A 15,102-nucleotide genomic window follows, 5' to 3' on the forward strand; every position below is an offset into this window, starting at 1 on the left:
TAAAAGGACCTCCCAGATGAGTCTTTGACTCCATGAGATCTTGGGGTAATGATAATAATAATAATATACCAAAATATAACATCTGATGGTACTGGAGTCCTGATATAACAAATTCATTTGGAAGAAAATTAGTAGGAAATTATGAATGATATAAACATTTCATGTAGTATTATCATAATATCTTGTACCATGCACTCAGGATCTTATTATTATATGTCAAGCATTTGATGATGATGATAGAAAACACATAGGTAAAAATATCTAGAACTTACTTTGGTATTTTGAGATATCCAAGAATCGATAAAAAAAATTATCATCATCATCATCATCATCATCAAATTCCTGCCATGTACCCTCAAGGGGTGTACAGGATATGACATTACTACATGAAAAAATTACATCATTACTAACTTCCTATCTACAATTTTCCTCCAAATCAGTCTGTTACTTGTCAAGACTTGTCAAAAAAAATTATATGTATAGTTTTTATTTTAGTGTTAGTTTTTATCCAAACAGCACTTAGCTAAGCGTAGTGCGTATTCTTGAGATCCATCTGTTGCCTGTATGCAGTTTGCTTCAAGGCAGGATGAGTGTTTTCCAAACATCATACGGCACTTTGTTGAGGTTTATGTGTGAATGAACTACTTCACTACACTCCAAGAAGTGAAAAGCAGGAATTATTTTTGAGATAACTCTTAGTTCAATATCTTGGTTTTCTGCAGAGCATGTACAACAAGTTCTGATAGATCTCTTCATTGTGAGTGTGGTGTTTACTCTCCCTAATTTCATAACTTTTCCATTTCTTACTTATATTAGTCTTATACCGTTTAAAATTTTCCGAAGTTAGCATTCCTTTTTGACGTATCTTGGTGGTAATAAAATGTGTACTGCTGTTATGGTAAAGGTCGCATGAGTTCGACCAAGAGAAGTTATGAAATTTGGGAAAGTGGACACCACAATTTTATCACTCAGTCAAATAGATAATCACGAGTTGAAATGGTTCCCATTTCAAAGATTATGGAGAATTAGATCACTTGCACAAACAGATCAGAAAGTTTCATTTTGGATGCTAATTAGAAATCATAAGGGTTTTAAGACATAAGTATTTTATTTTCAGTAAGTTCTAAATATTTTTATCATTGTGTATAACCACTGATTCTGTTTAAAAAAAAGAGAGAGAGAGACCTGTGGATGGCATTAGACTGAAAGGAGGACCAAAGAAGTTATGCCATGATGAGATTGGATTTCTGTGTAAAATTGAGAGGCATACTTTATCAAGGAGTCCAATTCCAGTTGATTATTTTTAGAAATGATATGTCACTTATTTTTTTATATTCTTTCATGACTTGTTAATTGAGAAATCTGTTTAGTTTTTGAATGAAATTGCTTAACATATAAATTTCCATTATAGGAACTTTCTGTGTACATTCCTCAATGTGTGAAAGCTGCTGAGCATTTTTTCGGATGTTATCCTTTCTCACGGATTGACATTTTAGTTGTACCAAGAGGGTTTGGTAGTTTAGGATTTGCTAGGTATGCGTATTTCATCCCCTTTTTTATTTTTCCCTTTGTTTATTTTCTTTCTTCTTTCTTATATTTCTTATTTACTGAGTAGCCTAGATAAATATCTGCATGATAATATGAATTATTTAAAAAAACACGAGGCAAATGTAATGTTTATTTGATTAGAAGGCCATATATTTTGGTCTGAAAGACAAATATATGGCCTTCAGACCATCTTTGTTGGCAATGACAGTTGATTACTAGGTGGAATGAAAAAAAGTGGATTTATTTGAAATAGAATGAGCTGTGTGATGTTATATTTCCAGATACATTATGTTATAACTTAGGAAAAGGGTAATCATGACTGTAAAAAAAAACAAATAAATAAAATAAATAAATAAATAATAATAATAATAATAATAATAATTTATAGTGTCATACTCTACAGATCACCCAACAATTACAGCATCTTGTTAGTTTCTTGAGACCTTATGACTTCATAAAATACCATTTGTGGTTTTAATACTAAGTTCGAAAAAAAAAAAAAAAAACCCTCAATGATGCATTATTCTAATCAGATTTTCCCATATTTTTGATAAAGATAGGCAGTCATTCCATTCAAGTTTGGGAAGTGAAGCAAGGCTTCAGCACTCTCCTTAAATAAATGTTCAAATTTGTATCGACAGCGATATAGCAGGTGTGTTTCAGACCAAAGATTGTGGTCTGTGTCTATTCCATGCTGAGCCTGTCCAGATTTTTCAGATTTCCTGTGGTAAATATATGATTGATGTTCTTGTATTCTCTTTTCTATTGAGCGTCCGGTTTGTCCAAAGTAGGATAGATGGTACTCACAAGGAACTTGGTATACACCCAGGAGAGACATTGGAGAAGAGGCAAAACAAATTTGAGAGTTTATTGATAGGCAAAGAGGCAAAACAAGTTTGAGAGTTTATAAAAGTAGCCATTAAATTGTATTTCTTCAGAATTCTGTAAATTGGTTCTGTATGTTATAGGTATATATACATATAACATACTGGGGCCTGTATCATGGAATGGTCTGTGTCTATTCCATGCATAGCCTGTCCAGATTTTCAGATTTCCTGTGGTAAATATATGCTTGATGTTCTTGTATTCTCTTTTCTATTGAGCGTCCAGTTTGTCCAGAGTAGGATAGATGGCACTCACAAGGAACTTGGTATACACCCAGGAGAGACATTGGAGAAGAGGCAAAACAAGTTTGAGAGTTTATAAAAGTAGCCATTAAATTGTATTTCTTCAGAATTCTGTAAATTGGTTCTGTATGTTATATGTATATATACATATAACATACTGGGGCCTGTATCTTCACCTTTAATTGGTGAACAAATGGGCTCTTGAGCTGAGTTGGTGTCTTTTAAGTAGTGCAAACCAAGGCAACTCTGAGGCTAAATGTTATACAGTGATACCTCAGCTAACGAAGATAATTCATTCTGGAATCACATTCGTTAGCCGAAATCTTCATTAGCCGAAACATGATTTCCCATAGGTTTCTATAGAAAATTGTTTAATTTGTTCTGGATGCTACCTACTATTGAAAGATAAGTTTTATAAAATAGTAAAAAGCACACTATAAAAGGGCAAAAACTCACCAAATGCTGAGTTGAACAGCTACCCAATTAGATGAAGGAGAAGGGAAAGTAGAATGAAAAACTGACAATCTTTACTATTATAAAGTGTATTATATACACTTTATTAAACTGAAAATATGTACACAGCGTTTTTACTATTCTTCTTCCAAATTTTCAAAGTTTATTCAAGGTAAGGCTCCTCTTCTTCAGTAGCTGGCCTCTGTCTCTTTGCTAAAGGAGAAGTCAAAAATATGTCCAAAGTTGATTGAACTTCTCTTTTTTTCAGAATGTTTTTAAAGTGATTCAGACACCTGTCTTCAACCAAGGCACAAAGTCTGTTCATTTCAGCTTTGTTGGGATGCCACTTTGTAGCCAAAGACTGAAACTCTTCCCAGTAGTGCAGCATTTTTTTAATGTCACGTGTTGGCATTCTTCCCTTTTTATTGCTATCCTCCTCCTCTGATGAGTACTCTTTATCTTTCTTGTCTCTTTCCTGATTCAGTTGCTTTTTCATCTCTTCAAGATCTTCTGTTGTCAGATCTTTTGAGCGTTCTTCAACTAATTCTTCTACATCTTCTTCATTTACCTCCAAATGTAATGCTTGGTCCAAGGAGACTATCTTATCTACAATGTCAGCATTTTCAGCAGCAAGTTCCCCAGCAGTATCTTCAGGATCTTGAACACTGGAAACAGCACTTCTTATCTTGCAGCAGTCTGGCCATAACTTTTTCCAGGCAGCATTAAGTGTCCTAATTGACACTTTGTCCCATGCCATGGCAATGACTTGAATAGTGAAGGATATGACAATGATCCTTCCAGAATTCCCTCAGAGTCAGACTGGTAAATGAAGTTGCATGAAAACATCTTTGGAAAATGTTCTTTCTATACAATTTTTTGTATGCAAAGCTCCTGGAATGGCCCGACCGTTCATGTTTGCTGCTTTATGTTAGCGTGCACATCCACTAAAACAGTTGTTAGCCGAATCCATATTCATTAGCCGAGTCCGAAAAACAGCGAAAAAAATTTTTGTTAACCGAAAAATTCGTTAGCAGGATCACTCGTTAGCCGAGGTATTACTATATTCTTATAAGCTCTCTGTTAAAGTTTCAAAACTTTTCTGACTTTATTTCTGTATTTAGTTATAAAATATAGCTGGATCCATTAATATCCTCCATTTTAATATAATAGATAACTTTCCTGAGCTGATGCACAGCTGATGGTGGCATTTTTCTTTGTTTCTGCCTTGAGTGTAAGTTGTGTCTTGTTAGTGAACCTGCATATTACTTATTGTAAACAAAAGATCAACCCACCCTGAATACATTTAGAAATGTAGAATTGATGAAAATACATGCATTCAAAATGATAGGAAGAGGTGTACTCTGGACATTAAAAATAGAAATTATTAAACAGCATGAAAGAATGGACTGTTAGAATTATTATTAATATCTGACCTTTATGGAATCGGAGATGTATCTTGGGAGATACACACTGTTGCACACAATGATCATCCAACTGTGTTTTAAACTGACTCAATGTGTCTACATTCACAACTCATTCAGGCAATTCATTCCACTCACTAACCACTCTCCATACAAAGAACTAACTCCTCACTCCTCTACTTACACCCTCTTTATACAGTTATTCTTGTTCTACCCCCCTCCTATTCTATGAAAAATCTCTATCATTTCAACCTGATAACAACTTCTGACTAGCTTATAGGTCTCAATCATATCCCCTCTTCCTCCTATTCACGAGGCTCTGCAACTTACATTCTCTCAATCTGTTGTCGTACTCTACATTCCAAACACCACCTTTGTGAATCTTCTCTGGACCCTTTCCAACATATCCTCATCACCATGAAAACCCAGTGACCAAATCTGTGCACAACAATCCATATGAGGCCTGATCCAAGTCATTATACAATGCCATCATAACCTCTCTACTTCTGCACATCAGGGTTTTCTGCATCATTGCCTTTATCTGATGTAATGTCTTCACAACTTGTGCAGTGCAGCTCCTGAATTTCATGTCCCTGTCCACCATCACTTCTGGATCTCTTATCTCTACTTCCTTTCAAGTGTCCCCTCCAAGTGTATACTTTGCATACCAAATCTGAAATCTTTACACCTGCAACATTGAACTGACAGTCCCACTTTCCTGTTGATTCATGCAATCTATTCAAGTCCTCTTGTAAGGCTATAACATCCACTTGACTCTGCTTTTCTCTCCCCATTTTTCCATCATCTGCAAACAGCTGCATATCACTGGATAAACCCATCCCAATATCATTAACATAAAAATGAACAACAATGGCCCCAAAACTGACCTCTGCGGCACACCACTAGTGCCTTTTCTCTTTCAGGATACTACACCCCCATGTACAATTTTCTGTTACCTATCTGGAAGCCAGTCACTGATTCAACTCAGAAGTCTGTTATCTAATCCCATCTGTTTCAACTTATTTAAGAGCTTGTGTGTGGTAGTCTATCAAAAATCTTTGTAAAATCCAAGTACACCACTGCATATGCATCTCCCCTGTCCAAGGTATTTGTCACCTTGTTATGGTATATAAGTAAGTTAGTGAAACATGATCTCCCCGTAACAAACCCATGCTGATAATCACAGAGAATACTGCTGTTATCAACACATTTCTGTATCCTACCTCTCACCAATCTCTCCTGTACCTTCACCACAACTCCAAATATACAGACTGGCCTATAATTTGAGGCTACAGCCTTATCACCACCTTTATGTAGTGGAACAATTTTACCCTCTTTTCACTCCCTTGGAACCTGTGCTGTTGCATGACTTTTATTAAACAGGCATGCCAATTATTGCCAATTTCCTGGAACATTGCGTTATAAAGGTAACCCCTCAACCTCTCAAAATCCAGACAAGTCTATAAAGCTAAAACAATAGGAACAATGGATTTTTACAATAGAACTGTCATGAAGTTTGCCGGAATATCGATGATATCAATGTTTTGTGCCAGAAACACAACCCTTTCTGTTTCTGTCTACAGAAACAGTGTGTTAAGACCCAATGAGGACCCTACCTTTAGGAATTTCACTGTTGTATGTAAGGATAGAACTGGAGGTGGTCCTGTTCATGTAGGAGTAGCTATCCTAGTGGGCAGTCATATTCTTTTCCATATGTCCAACTTAATACTGCTCTGGAAGCAGTAGCGATTCATATCTCTGTGGGATTTCTTATTACAGTATGTTAAATTTATTTACCACTGAGTGCTGAGTTAAATGAAATTGATCTTGATAACCTTATCTTGCAACTGCCTGAACCCATATTTTTGATGGATGACTTTAATGGTCACAGTACTATGTGGGGTAGCACCAACACTAATAGATGAGGTCGAATTATTGAAAGAATCCTTGATAATAATGATCTGTTCCTTTTGAATAATAGACTCAATACTTTCTTCCATATGCCTACCTGCTCATATTCAGCAATTAATGTTATAATCTGCTCCCCTTCCATTCTTTCACTGCTCACTTGATATGTTGAAGAGAACATGTATGGAAGTGATAACTTTCCTGTTCTTTGCACAATGTCTTCACAGGAATCATGTTCACCCACACAGATACCCATATGGAAAATGGACCAGGCTGACTGGAACACTTTTTCTCATTTTTGCAGTATTTAATGTTGATACTGCCAGTCAAACACCTATCAATGAAATAATAAAGTATATAACAAAGTGCATTGTCCAGGCAACAACAGCCTCCATCCCGAAAACATCATCTCGGTTTTCACTCTTTCCAAAGCCTTGAATGGAACCCAGAATGCCAGACAGCTGAAAAAGATCAACACAGAGCATGGGGTATATTTCGTAGATACCCCACCACATCAAACTTAGCTTTTAAGTGTGCTCAGGCCATAGCACTTTATGTGAGATGTCAGAGTCAAAAACAATCATGGATCCAATTTACTACATCAATTAATCAAATGACCAGTCCAAAAATTGTATGGGATAAAATCCAGAAAATTAAAGTTAGATATAAAACACACCATTTGTCTACCTTAGACTATAATTGAAGTGTTATTGCTGATCCCAAAGCTATTGCAGACACTTTGGGAGAACATTTTGCCATAATCTCAGCAACAGCTTCATATCCTGCTGAATTTTTAATACTGAAAGAGCAGCAAGAGAAACAAAGGCTATATTTTTCTACCAATGTTCTTGTGCCATACATTCAGCCATTTGTTAAGGGGGAACTAAAAAGATCTCTTCTGCTGTATCACCCTAGTCAAGTTGAAATAAATCTGTTATGAAATAAAGCATCTACCATCATCTTCTATGGATCTTCTTCTTCTTGTGCCTTATCTCATCTATTTGGGGTCGGCCTTGTGAGTCCTCTTTTTCCATTCTTTTCTATCTTGTGCCATTTCTTCAGTTGCTCCATACTCTTCCATGTCTCTTCTCACCACTTCTCTCCATGTCTTTCTTGATTTACCTCTTCCCATCCACATTCAGATTCATAGTCCTATTTACACTTTCATCTGCTGAGCCCCATCAACATGTCCAAACCATCTTAACCTATTTTCCCTCATTTTTTTAACTATTAATATCACTCCCAAACTACCTCTGATAAATTCATTTCTAATTTTATTCTTTTCTCGTTATTCAGCACATAGACCTTAACATTCTCATCTCTGCCACATTCATCCTTTGCTCATGTATTTTTTTTACAGCCCAATGATCCATACAACATGGTAGGCCTCACAACTGACTTATAGAACTTCCCCTTTAGACAAATTGGGACACGCTTCTTACACAAAACAGTGCTGTCTTGTCTTCACTTTAACCATCCTGCAGAATACTTACAAAGGAAGAGTTTCCAAATTCTTGGCATAATTCAGTTATCATTGCTATCCCAAAACCAGGAAAAGATCTAACACAAGCAAATAATTATCGACATATTACTCTGACCAGCTGTCTTTGAAAGATACTCGAGAAAATAGTTAATGCCAGACTTTTCTACAATACACAATGTGGGTTCCGTAGACTGTTTGGTTCGTTTAGAAACTTGTATAAAAGATGCATTTCTGAAGCAAGAATGCCTTGTTTCAGGGTTTTTTTTTGAAATGGAAAAAGCTTATGATACAGCCTTGAGATATGGCATATTAAAAGACCTCTATATTCTGGGTCTCAAAGGACACCTTCCTGTATTCATTAAAAACTTTTTGTCCAGGCAAACTTTCCAAGTCAGAGTGGGAAGTACGCTATCTTGACCATATCATCAACAACAGGTGTTCCCCAAGGCTCTGTCTTAAGTATGACATTTTTTGCTATTAAAGTTAACTCAATCACTGAACAGCTTCCTGTGAAGTAATATGACTTCACAATTTACTATCACTCTCATGACATGAGGGTAATTGAAAGACAACTTCAGCAAGCAATTGATCGTGTTCCTCTGTGGTCTCTTAGTAATGGGTTTAGGTTTCCAACTGAAAAAAAGTGTCTGTGTACACTTCTGTCGAAAACACACTCTTCACCCAGATCCTGATATAAGAATGGGATGAACTGTTATTCTAGTAGCTAGAGAAGCCATGTTCTTGGGATTCATCTTTGACAGAAAACTTACATTTCTAGCACACATTCATCAACTAAGTGCAAGAGAGTGTTGAACCTCCTTTGCACTCTATCCTCCACTGAGTATGGTGCTGATCGATTTTCATTGCTGTCTTTATTGTGCACTTATACATTAAAAGATGGATTATTGGTCAAAAGTCTATGGTTCTGCAAGACAGAGTAACCTGCGATGGTTCGATTCCATCCATCATCATGCTATACGGATCGCTAGTAGTGCCTTTCACACATCACCCACTCAAGGTCTATATGTTGAAGCAAATGAACCAGCTCTGTCACTTCGATGGAAATAGTTGTCTCTTAATTATGTCCTAAAGACAAAATATCTCCCAGATCATCCTACATGGACTAGTCTCTCTCTTCTGCTTTGGGAAGCTCAGCATCACATACTTCAAACTGCTATATGTCCTTTTGGTATGCGTGTTAAAGAAACTGTACAAGCTGTTGGTATGAATGTTGACAACATTGCCTACACTAAACATAAAAGCATCTTTCTATGGCAGGTTTGTACTACTCCATCCTGCAACCTCTCACTTGCTGGAGAAGTCTCATACTCCATCATCTGTCTACCTGTAATTGTTTAATGCACACAGAGCACACACTCTGATTTCTTTCCCATCTGCTGATGCTTCAAGAACCCAATGGGCTGCTCTGAATAAGGAATAAGGATTCATGGACCAACGACTGCAGAAGAGGAATGGCAGACTAGCTGCAGAAGTTTTCCATAAACCCCTATGAACTTGGAGGATCCAAATAGAGAAAATGCTACCGTGTCCAGACATGACATGACTGCCTTTCGAGCACAGGAAGCAGTTTGGAAATATGCAATGTGGTCAGCCAAAAAATGCTCTTACCTCCTAACTCTCAATATAAGAACAATTTATATGATAGGAAAGTCGGGACTAATGGAAAAGGAATTGGAAAAAATCAAATGGGATATAATTGGTCTCGTGGAAACGCATTGGCCTGGAGAAGGAGCTATTAACTTAGAATGCAGAAGATTATCCTACTCATGAAGAGACCATAATGTCCACAGAGAAAGAGTTGGCTTGTTAGTAAAGAATACCCTTATAAAATTCATCACAGCCAATTAGTTGCATGGACCAAGGATGATCACAATTAGAATGAAAGTTAAGGAAGAGGGGAATATACATAAAAATAATCCAGATCTATGCACTAGACTATTTACATGTTGAAGAAGAAATAGATATCTTCTATCACAAACTACACGACCTCAAACAAAACTAATAAAAAAGATATCTTAATAGTCATGAGAGATTTCAACTCCAAAATAGGGAAATACTCACCAGATATGAAGGGGGTTGTGAGCAAATTTGGAATAAATGAGAGAAATAACAGAGGAGAAAAATTACTTGAATTCTACAAACAAAATAATTTATTAATTTTCAACACCCAATTCTATCCCAGGCCTTCCCATAAATATACTTGGACATCACCAGATGGAATTACCAAAAATTGTATTGATTACATTTTAATAAGAAACAAATGGAAAGCTTTGTTCCAGAATGTCGAAACCCTAAAAAAGCCTGATTTCGACTCTGGCCATGATGCCCTCTCAGCAAAGATTAAATAAAATTTAAAAATAAGGAGTGGGGGGGTATACATTCCAAAGAAACAACTATAACTTAATAGATATAAGCTAAGCAAAATAAATGAAAAACATATACCATATTTGCCGGCGTAAAACGCATCAGCCCATAAGATGCGCCCCCTTTTTGTACACATTTTTTAGGAAAAAAACTTTATCACTGAATATTATAATGAATTTACAGTATTTCAAATATAAAGTAATAAGTAGGTCTACTTTCAACAAATACCTAATATGAAATCACACGTTGCTTGTATACAATATTGTAGCAATGCCGACGTTTTTCAGCCATAATTTGCCAAGACATTTAGAGAAAATTTAAGGGCAGAAATTTATCACCGTTCAAAACAACCACAACAACAGTTGGAAAGTTTAAACGAACAGGAACACAGCTGTGATTGTCGATGACAATTCATGCGCATCCACTGAACTCCACGTAATTGGAATGCTCTCACACATTGCAAGGAAGCAAGAAAGAAATTGCGTAACTCGGAACAGAGAAAATTTCCAGAAATGAAAGAAATAAAAAACTCAGTATCGGCGTATAAGATGCACCCTGTTTTTCAGACCTATTTTCAAAGGAAAAAAGTGCGTCTTGTACGCCGGCAAATATGGTAAATAAATTATATTAGAATACCAGTGAAACAGAACTGCAATTTTGCTAACGTAGAAACTGAATAGAACCAGGGAAGAACAATCGGCCATTAAACCAAATGACAATTGGATCACCTCTGAAATCTTAAAACTCCTAGAAGAAAAAAGAGAGGCTAAAAACACATTAAATCAGAATAATTCCAAAGAAACCAGACAACAATATAAAAGGCTAAAAAATAAAATTGATAGAATGTGCAAAGCAGCAAAGCAATCATGGTTAGAAGAAAAAGTAAAACAACGTGAAGAAGCAAATAAAAAGAATGACACTAAAACTGTTTACAAAATAATAAAAGATCTAACCAAAGAATATTATAACATCATTTTAAAAATGAAAGATTCTAATAATATGGAAACTGGCACAATCCAAAGTATACAAAAAATATGGAAAGAATACTACCAAACACTACTCCTAAGAACCAAATGTGGGATTCATCAAATAGTGAAGAAAAAGAAAGAGTATCCTGCTATCCTAAACGATGAGCTACTTAAAGCAATAAACCAAATGAAAACACCCAAAACTCCTGGAATTGACCAAATTCCTACTGAACTCTGGGCATGTGGAGGCTAGGAAACCATAAAATATTTATTGAAGCTTTTTTAACAAAATTTTATTCTCGGGAGAAATACCTAAGGATTGGAAAACTGGAATCATAATACCCTTCCATAAAATATGTGAAAAACAAAAATGTGAAAACTGTTTCCCTATCACTCTTTTACATCATAGCTACAAGATTAATAACTTAACAAATAGCTTAATATATAAAACCAACAGTAATAACTTTAATGAATTAAAGGTACAGATATTTCGTACTGAAAGTAACAGCACATCATCAGTGTAGAACAAACAATTAAAGGAATGGAATACGAAGTACAGAATAGTCGGTGGATTACCAATGCAAATTGTTGCCACGTGCCAGAAAATTAATATTAATAAATTATTAAAAACTATTTCATTTAAGAATTATTTAATAATAATTTATTAATATTAAATTTCTGGCACGCAGCAACAATTTTCATTGGTAATCCACCGACTCTTCTGTACTTTGTATTACATTCCTTTAACTGTTTGTTCTACACTGATGATGTACTGTTACTTTCAGTATGAAATATTTGTACCTTTAATTCATTAAAGTTATTACTGTAGGTTTTATAGATGTTAAGTTATTAATTTTATTCTTGTAGATAAGCTTATACGTTGGTGATACATAACTATTAATTTTAAGGAAAGAACAAAGTATATTATTATATTAACTAAATAACTTTAATTAATACTTCCAATATTTCGGTAATGTTACATTACCATCTTCAGGGAACATAAAAATTAATGAAATGTGCATGCAGGCATTAACACTGAGCAAAAATGGCTGAAGAAAACAACTCAAGTCAGTCCTAGAGTCCTAAAGGGTGCCACCTAGGTGGGCGAAATTGGGTGTTAAACTTGGCTATTCGGGCTGATGTTCTAAGAATGCATCATCATCATCATCATCAAATTCCTGCCATGTACCCTCAAGGGGTGTACAGGATATGACAGTACTACATGAAAAAATTACATCATTACTAACTTCCTATCTACAATTTTCCTCCAAATCAGTCTGTTACTTGTCAAGACTCCAACATTATCAGATCTTATATTTCTATCGTCTAAGGCACTTTGTACCGTATCAATCCACCTATATCTTGGTCTTCCTCTGGGTCGTTTACCTGCCAACCTGGCAGAGAACACTTGTTTTGCTAATCTTTCCTCTCCCATTCTATTTAAGTGACCATACCACCTGAGATTAGCTCTGCTAACGCATTCCTGGATACTGACAATGTCAAGTTCTTTCCTAATATTCTCATTTTTAATATGATATTGCCATTGATGCCATCTGTTCACGCCTCTAATCTTTCTCAGGACTCTCATATCTGCAGTCTCTAGTCTTTGGTCAAGTGTTTTACTTCTGACCCAGCTCTCAGATCCATAAGTTAAAATTGGTTTGAACACAGTTGTATACAGCTAATTTAGTGTTCCGACTAATTTCTTTCTTATTCCATATGAATTTATTCAATTGACTTCCCACCATACCAGCTTTGCTGATTCTGTTGTCTATTTCTATATTTAGTTTACCATCTTCAGTAAAAATTGTGCCTAAGTAGCTGAAATGTTTTACTTGTTCCACAGGTTCTCCATTCACAACACAGTTGACATTTTCAATGATTCTGCCTATTTTCATTGTCTTTGTCTTTTTATTGCTGACCTTCATACCATATCTATTACAACAGCTATTCAATTTAGTCAGAGAATCTTGCAGACTTGTAGCGGATTTATTTAGAAGTATAACATCATCCGCATAAAGCAAAGAGCTGACATTAACATCTCCAATTTTGATATCAGGTTTAATACCACATTCCTTCATAATGTGATCCATATAGATAATGAATAACAGAGGGGATAATGTACATCCTTGTCTCACACCAGATTTAACATTAAACCATCTTCCTGTACTTCCTTCAATTCTAACTGCTGACTCACAACTCAAATAAAGGCTAAGTATTGCTTGATATAATGCCCCATTGACACCATATAACTGCAGCGTATTGAATAGCTTCTCTCTTGGCACCTTGTCATATGCCTTTTCCAAATCGACAAAACTTAAATACAGATCTCTGTTATATTCCCATGCTTTCTCGACTATTTGTCGTAAAGTGAAGATCTGATCCTGACAGCCTCTATTTGGCCTGAATCCAGCTTGTTCTTCACCAAGCTTTTCTTCCACAATTCTTCTCAACCGTTTCTCAAGTATACTTGCATAGATCTTGCCAGGAACACTCAGTAGGGAAATACCTCTGTAATTCTCACATTCAGTTTTATTTCCCTTTTTATATATGGGTACTATGAGAGCTCTACTCCAATCATCGGGAATTCGTCCCTCTGTCCAGGCTTTCTGAACTATGCAGTGCAGCCACTGTAAGACTCTTATACCACCATACTTCAGCATTTCTGGTCGAATATCATCTACTCCTGCTGCCTTTCCACATTTCAAACCTTTGATGGCTTTTTCTACTTCAAGTATGGATATGTATTCCTGACTGCATGCCTGGTCAGTGTTTTTTATCACTGTGCTGTCATCACTGCTTGTTTCATTTAGCAGTTTTTCAAAGTAATTACTCCATACTTCAAGGATATCTTTTTCTCCTGTTTTCATTTCACCTTTATCATCTCTAATTGTCAGGGTCGCTTGGTGTCGCACGGATTAGATCGTCGGCTTGTCGAGAGCTCCTGGAAAGATCAGTATTATTTTGTGTTAACATTAGATATTTTACCAGAATTTTAAGTAGTATTGTTTGCTTTTTGATTCTTGGTGTGTCTGTGCAATTTTTGCGTGTTTTCTGTTATTTTAATTATTATTTTTAAGAAAAGATAGCGTACACATGGCACCGATAAAGAAAAAAATGGCGGCCAGGTCGCCATGCTTGCTTAAGAGTTTTGATGTAAAAGAATTTATGCAATGTGCTGTCTGTGAGATGTATGCCTTGCGAAGAGCGGTAGGAGTCTGGTTAGAAAGTGATAGTGGAGTTAATATGTGTAGAAAGTGTAAAGAGAATGAGGACTTCAAGCGTGTTTCGTGTATCGAGACTGATATCGTTAACGGTAGTCAGAATGTAGAAAATGGCGGTGTACTAGAGAATTGCGTGGTAGTGCCAGATATGTGTGAGAGCGTCGCTAAAAGTGTAAATGAAGGTAGAAACACCGAAGGAATGGATGATTTGATCGATAATGAAAATGGTGAGATAAATGCGAGTAGCGAAATTGCCCGTTTACATGGCGCGATACACAGAGCCAAACGACAACTGGAGTGTATGCAAAAATGTGTGTTGAACGTACCGACAAATAACCGGCGGAAGTCTGTGACGGCAAAAAATAGAATGTACGTAAACGTCAATAAAATGAAGGAGCGAGTGCTGTATGGGGGATTCGCTATTAAGAGGCGTAATAATTGAGAGTTTAACGAAGTCATACCAGCCGGGTGCGAACATAAAGGACGTCAGCGAATCTATTCGACTGCAAAAACAGAGGGTGAAAGAGATGATAATAGTGGCAGGAACGAATGATTTGAAAGAGGACAAAATGGAAATGATAGAGG

General features: G+C 36.0%; 1 protein-coding gene across 8 annotated transcripts in view; it reads left to right on the top strand.

Moving 5' to 3' along the window:
- The window catches only part of LOC150095182 (aminopeptidase O-like), a 727,093-nt gene that overhangs the window by 318,960 nt on the left and 393,031 nt on the right, over positions 1 to 15,102 (top strand). For all 8 annotated transcript variants that reach the window (XR_016550145.1, XM_090411274.1, XM_090411273.1 and 5 more), the window contains one exon: positions 1,412 to 1,533. Coding sequence is in view for 7 of the 8 variants with exons in the window: in XM_090411274.1 (XP_090267400.1) it covers positions 1,412 to 1,533 (122 nt within the window). In the remaining variant the exon portion in view is untranslated. The remainder of the gene's footprint in view (positions 1 to 1,411; positions 1,534 to 15,102) is intronic.

This window comes from Typopeltis vanoorti, chromosome 21 (genome assembly GCF_054136105.1).
Source record: "Typopeltis vanoorti isolate ZY-2024b chromosome 21, IOZ_Tvanoo_1.0, whole genome shotgun sequence".
Lineage (NCBI taxonomy): Eukaryota > Metazoa > Arthropoda > Arachnida > Uropygi > Thelyphonidae > Typopeltis > Typopeltis vanoorti.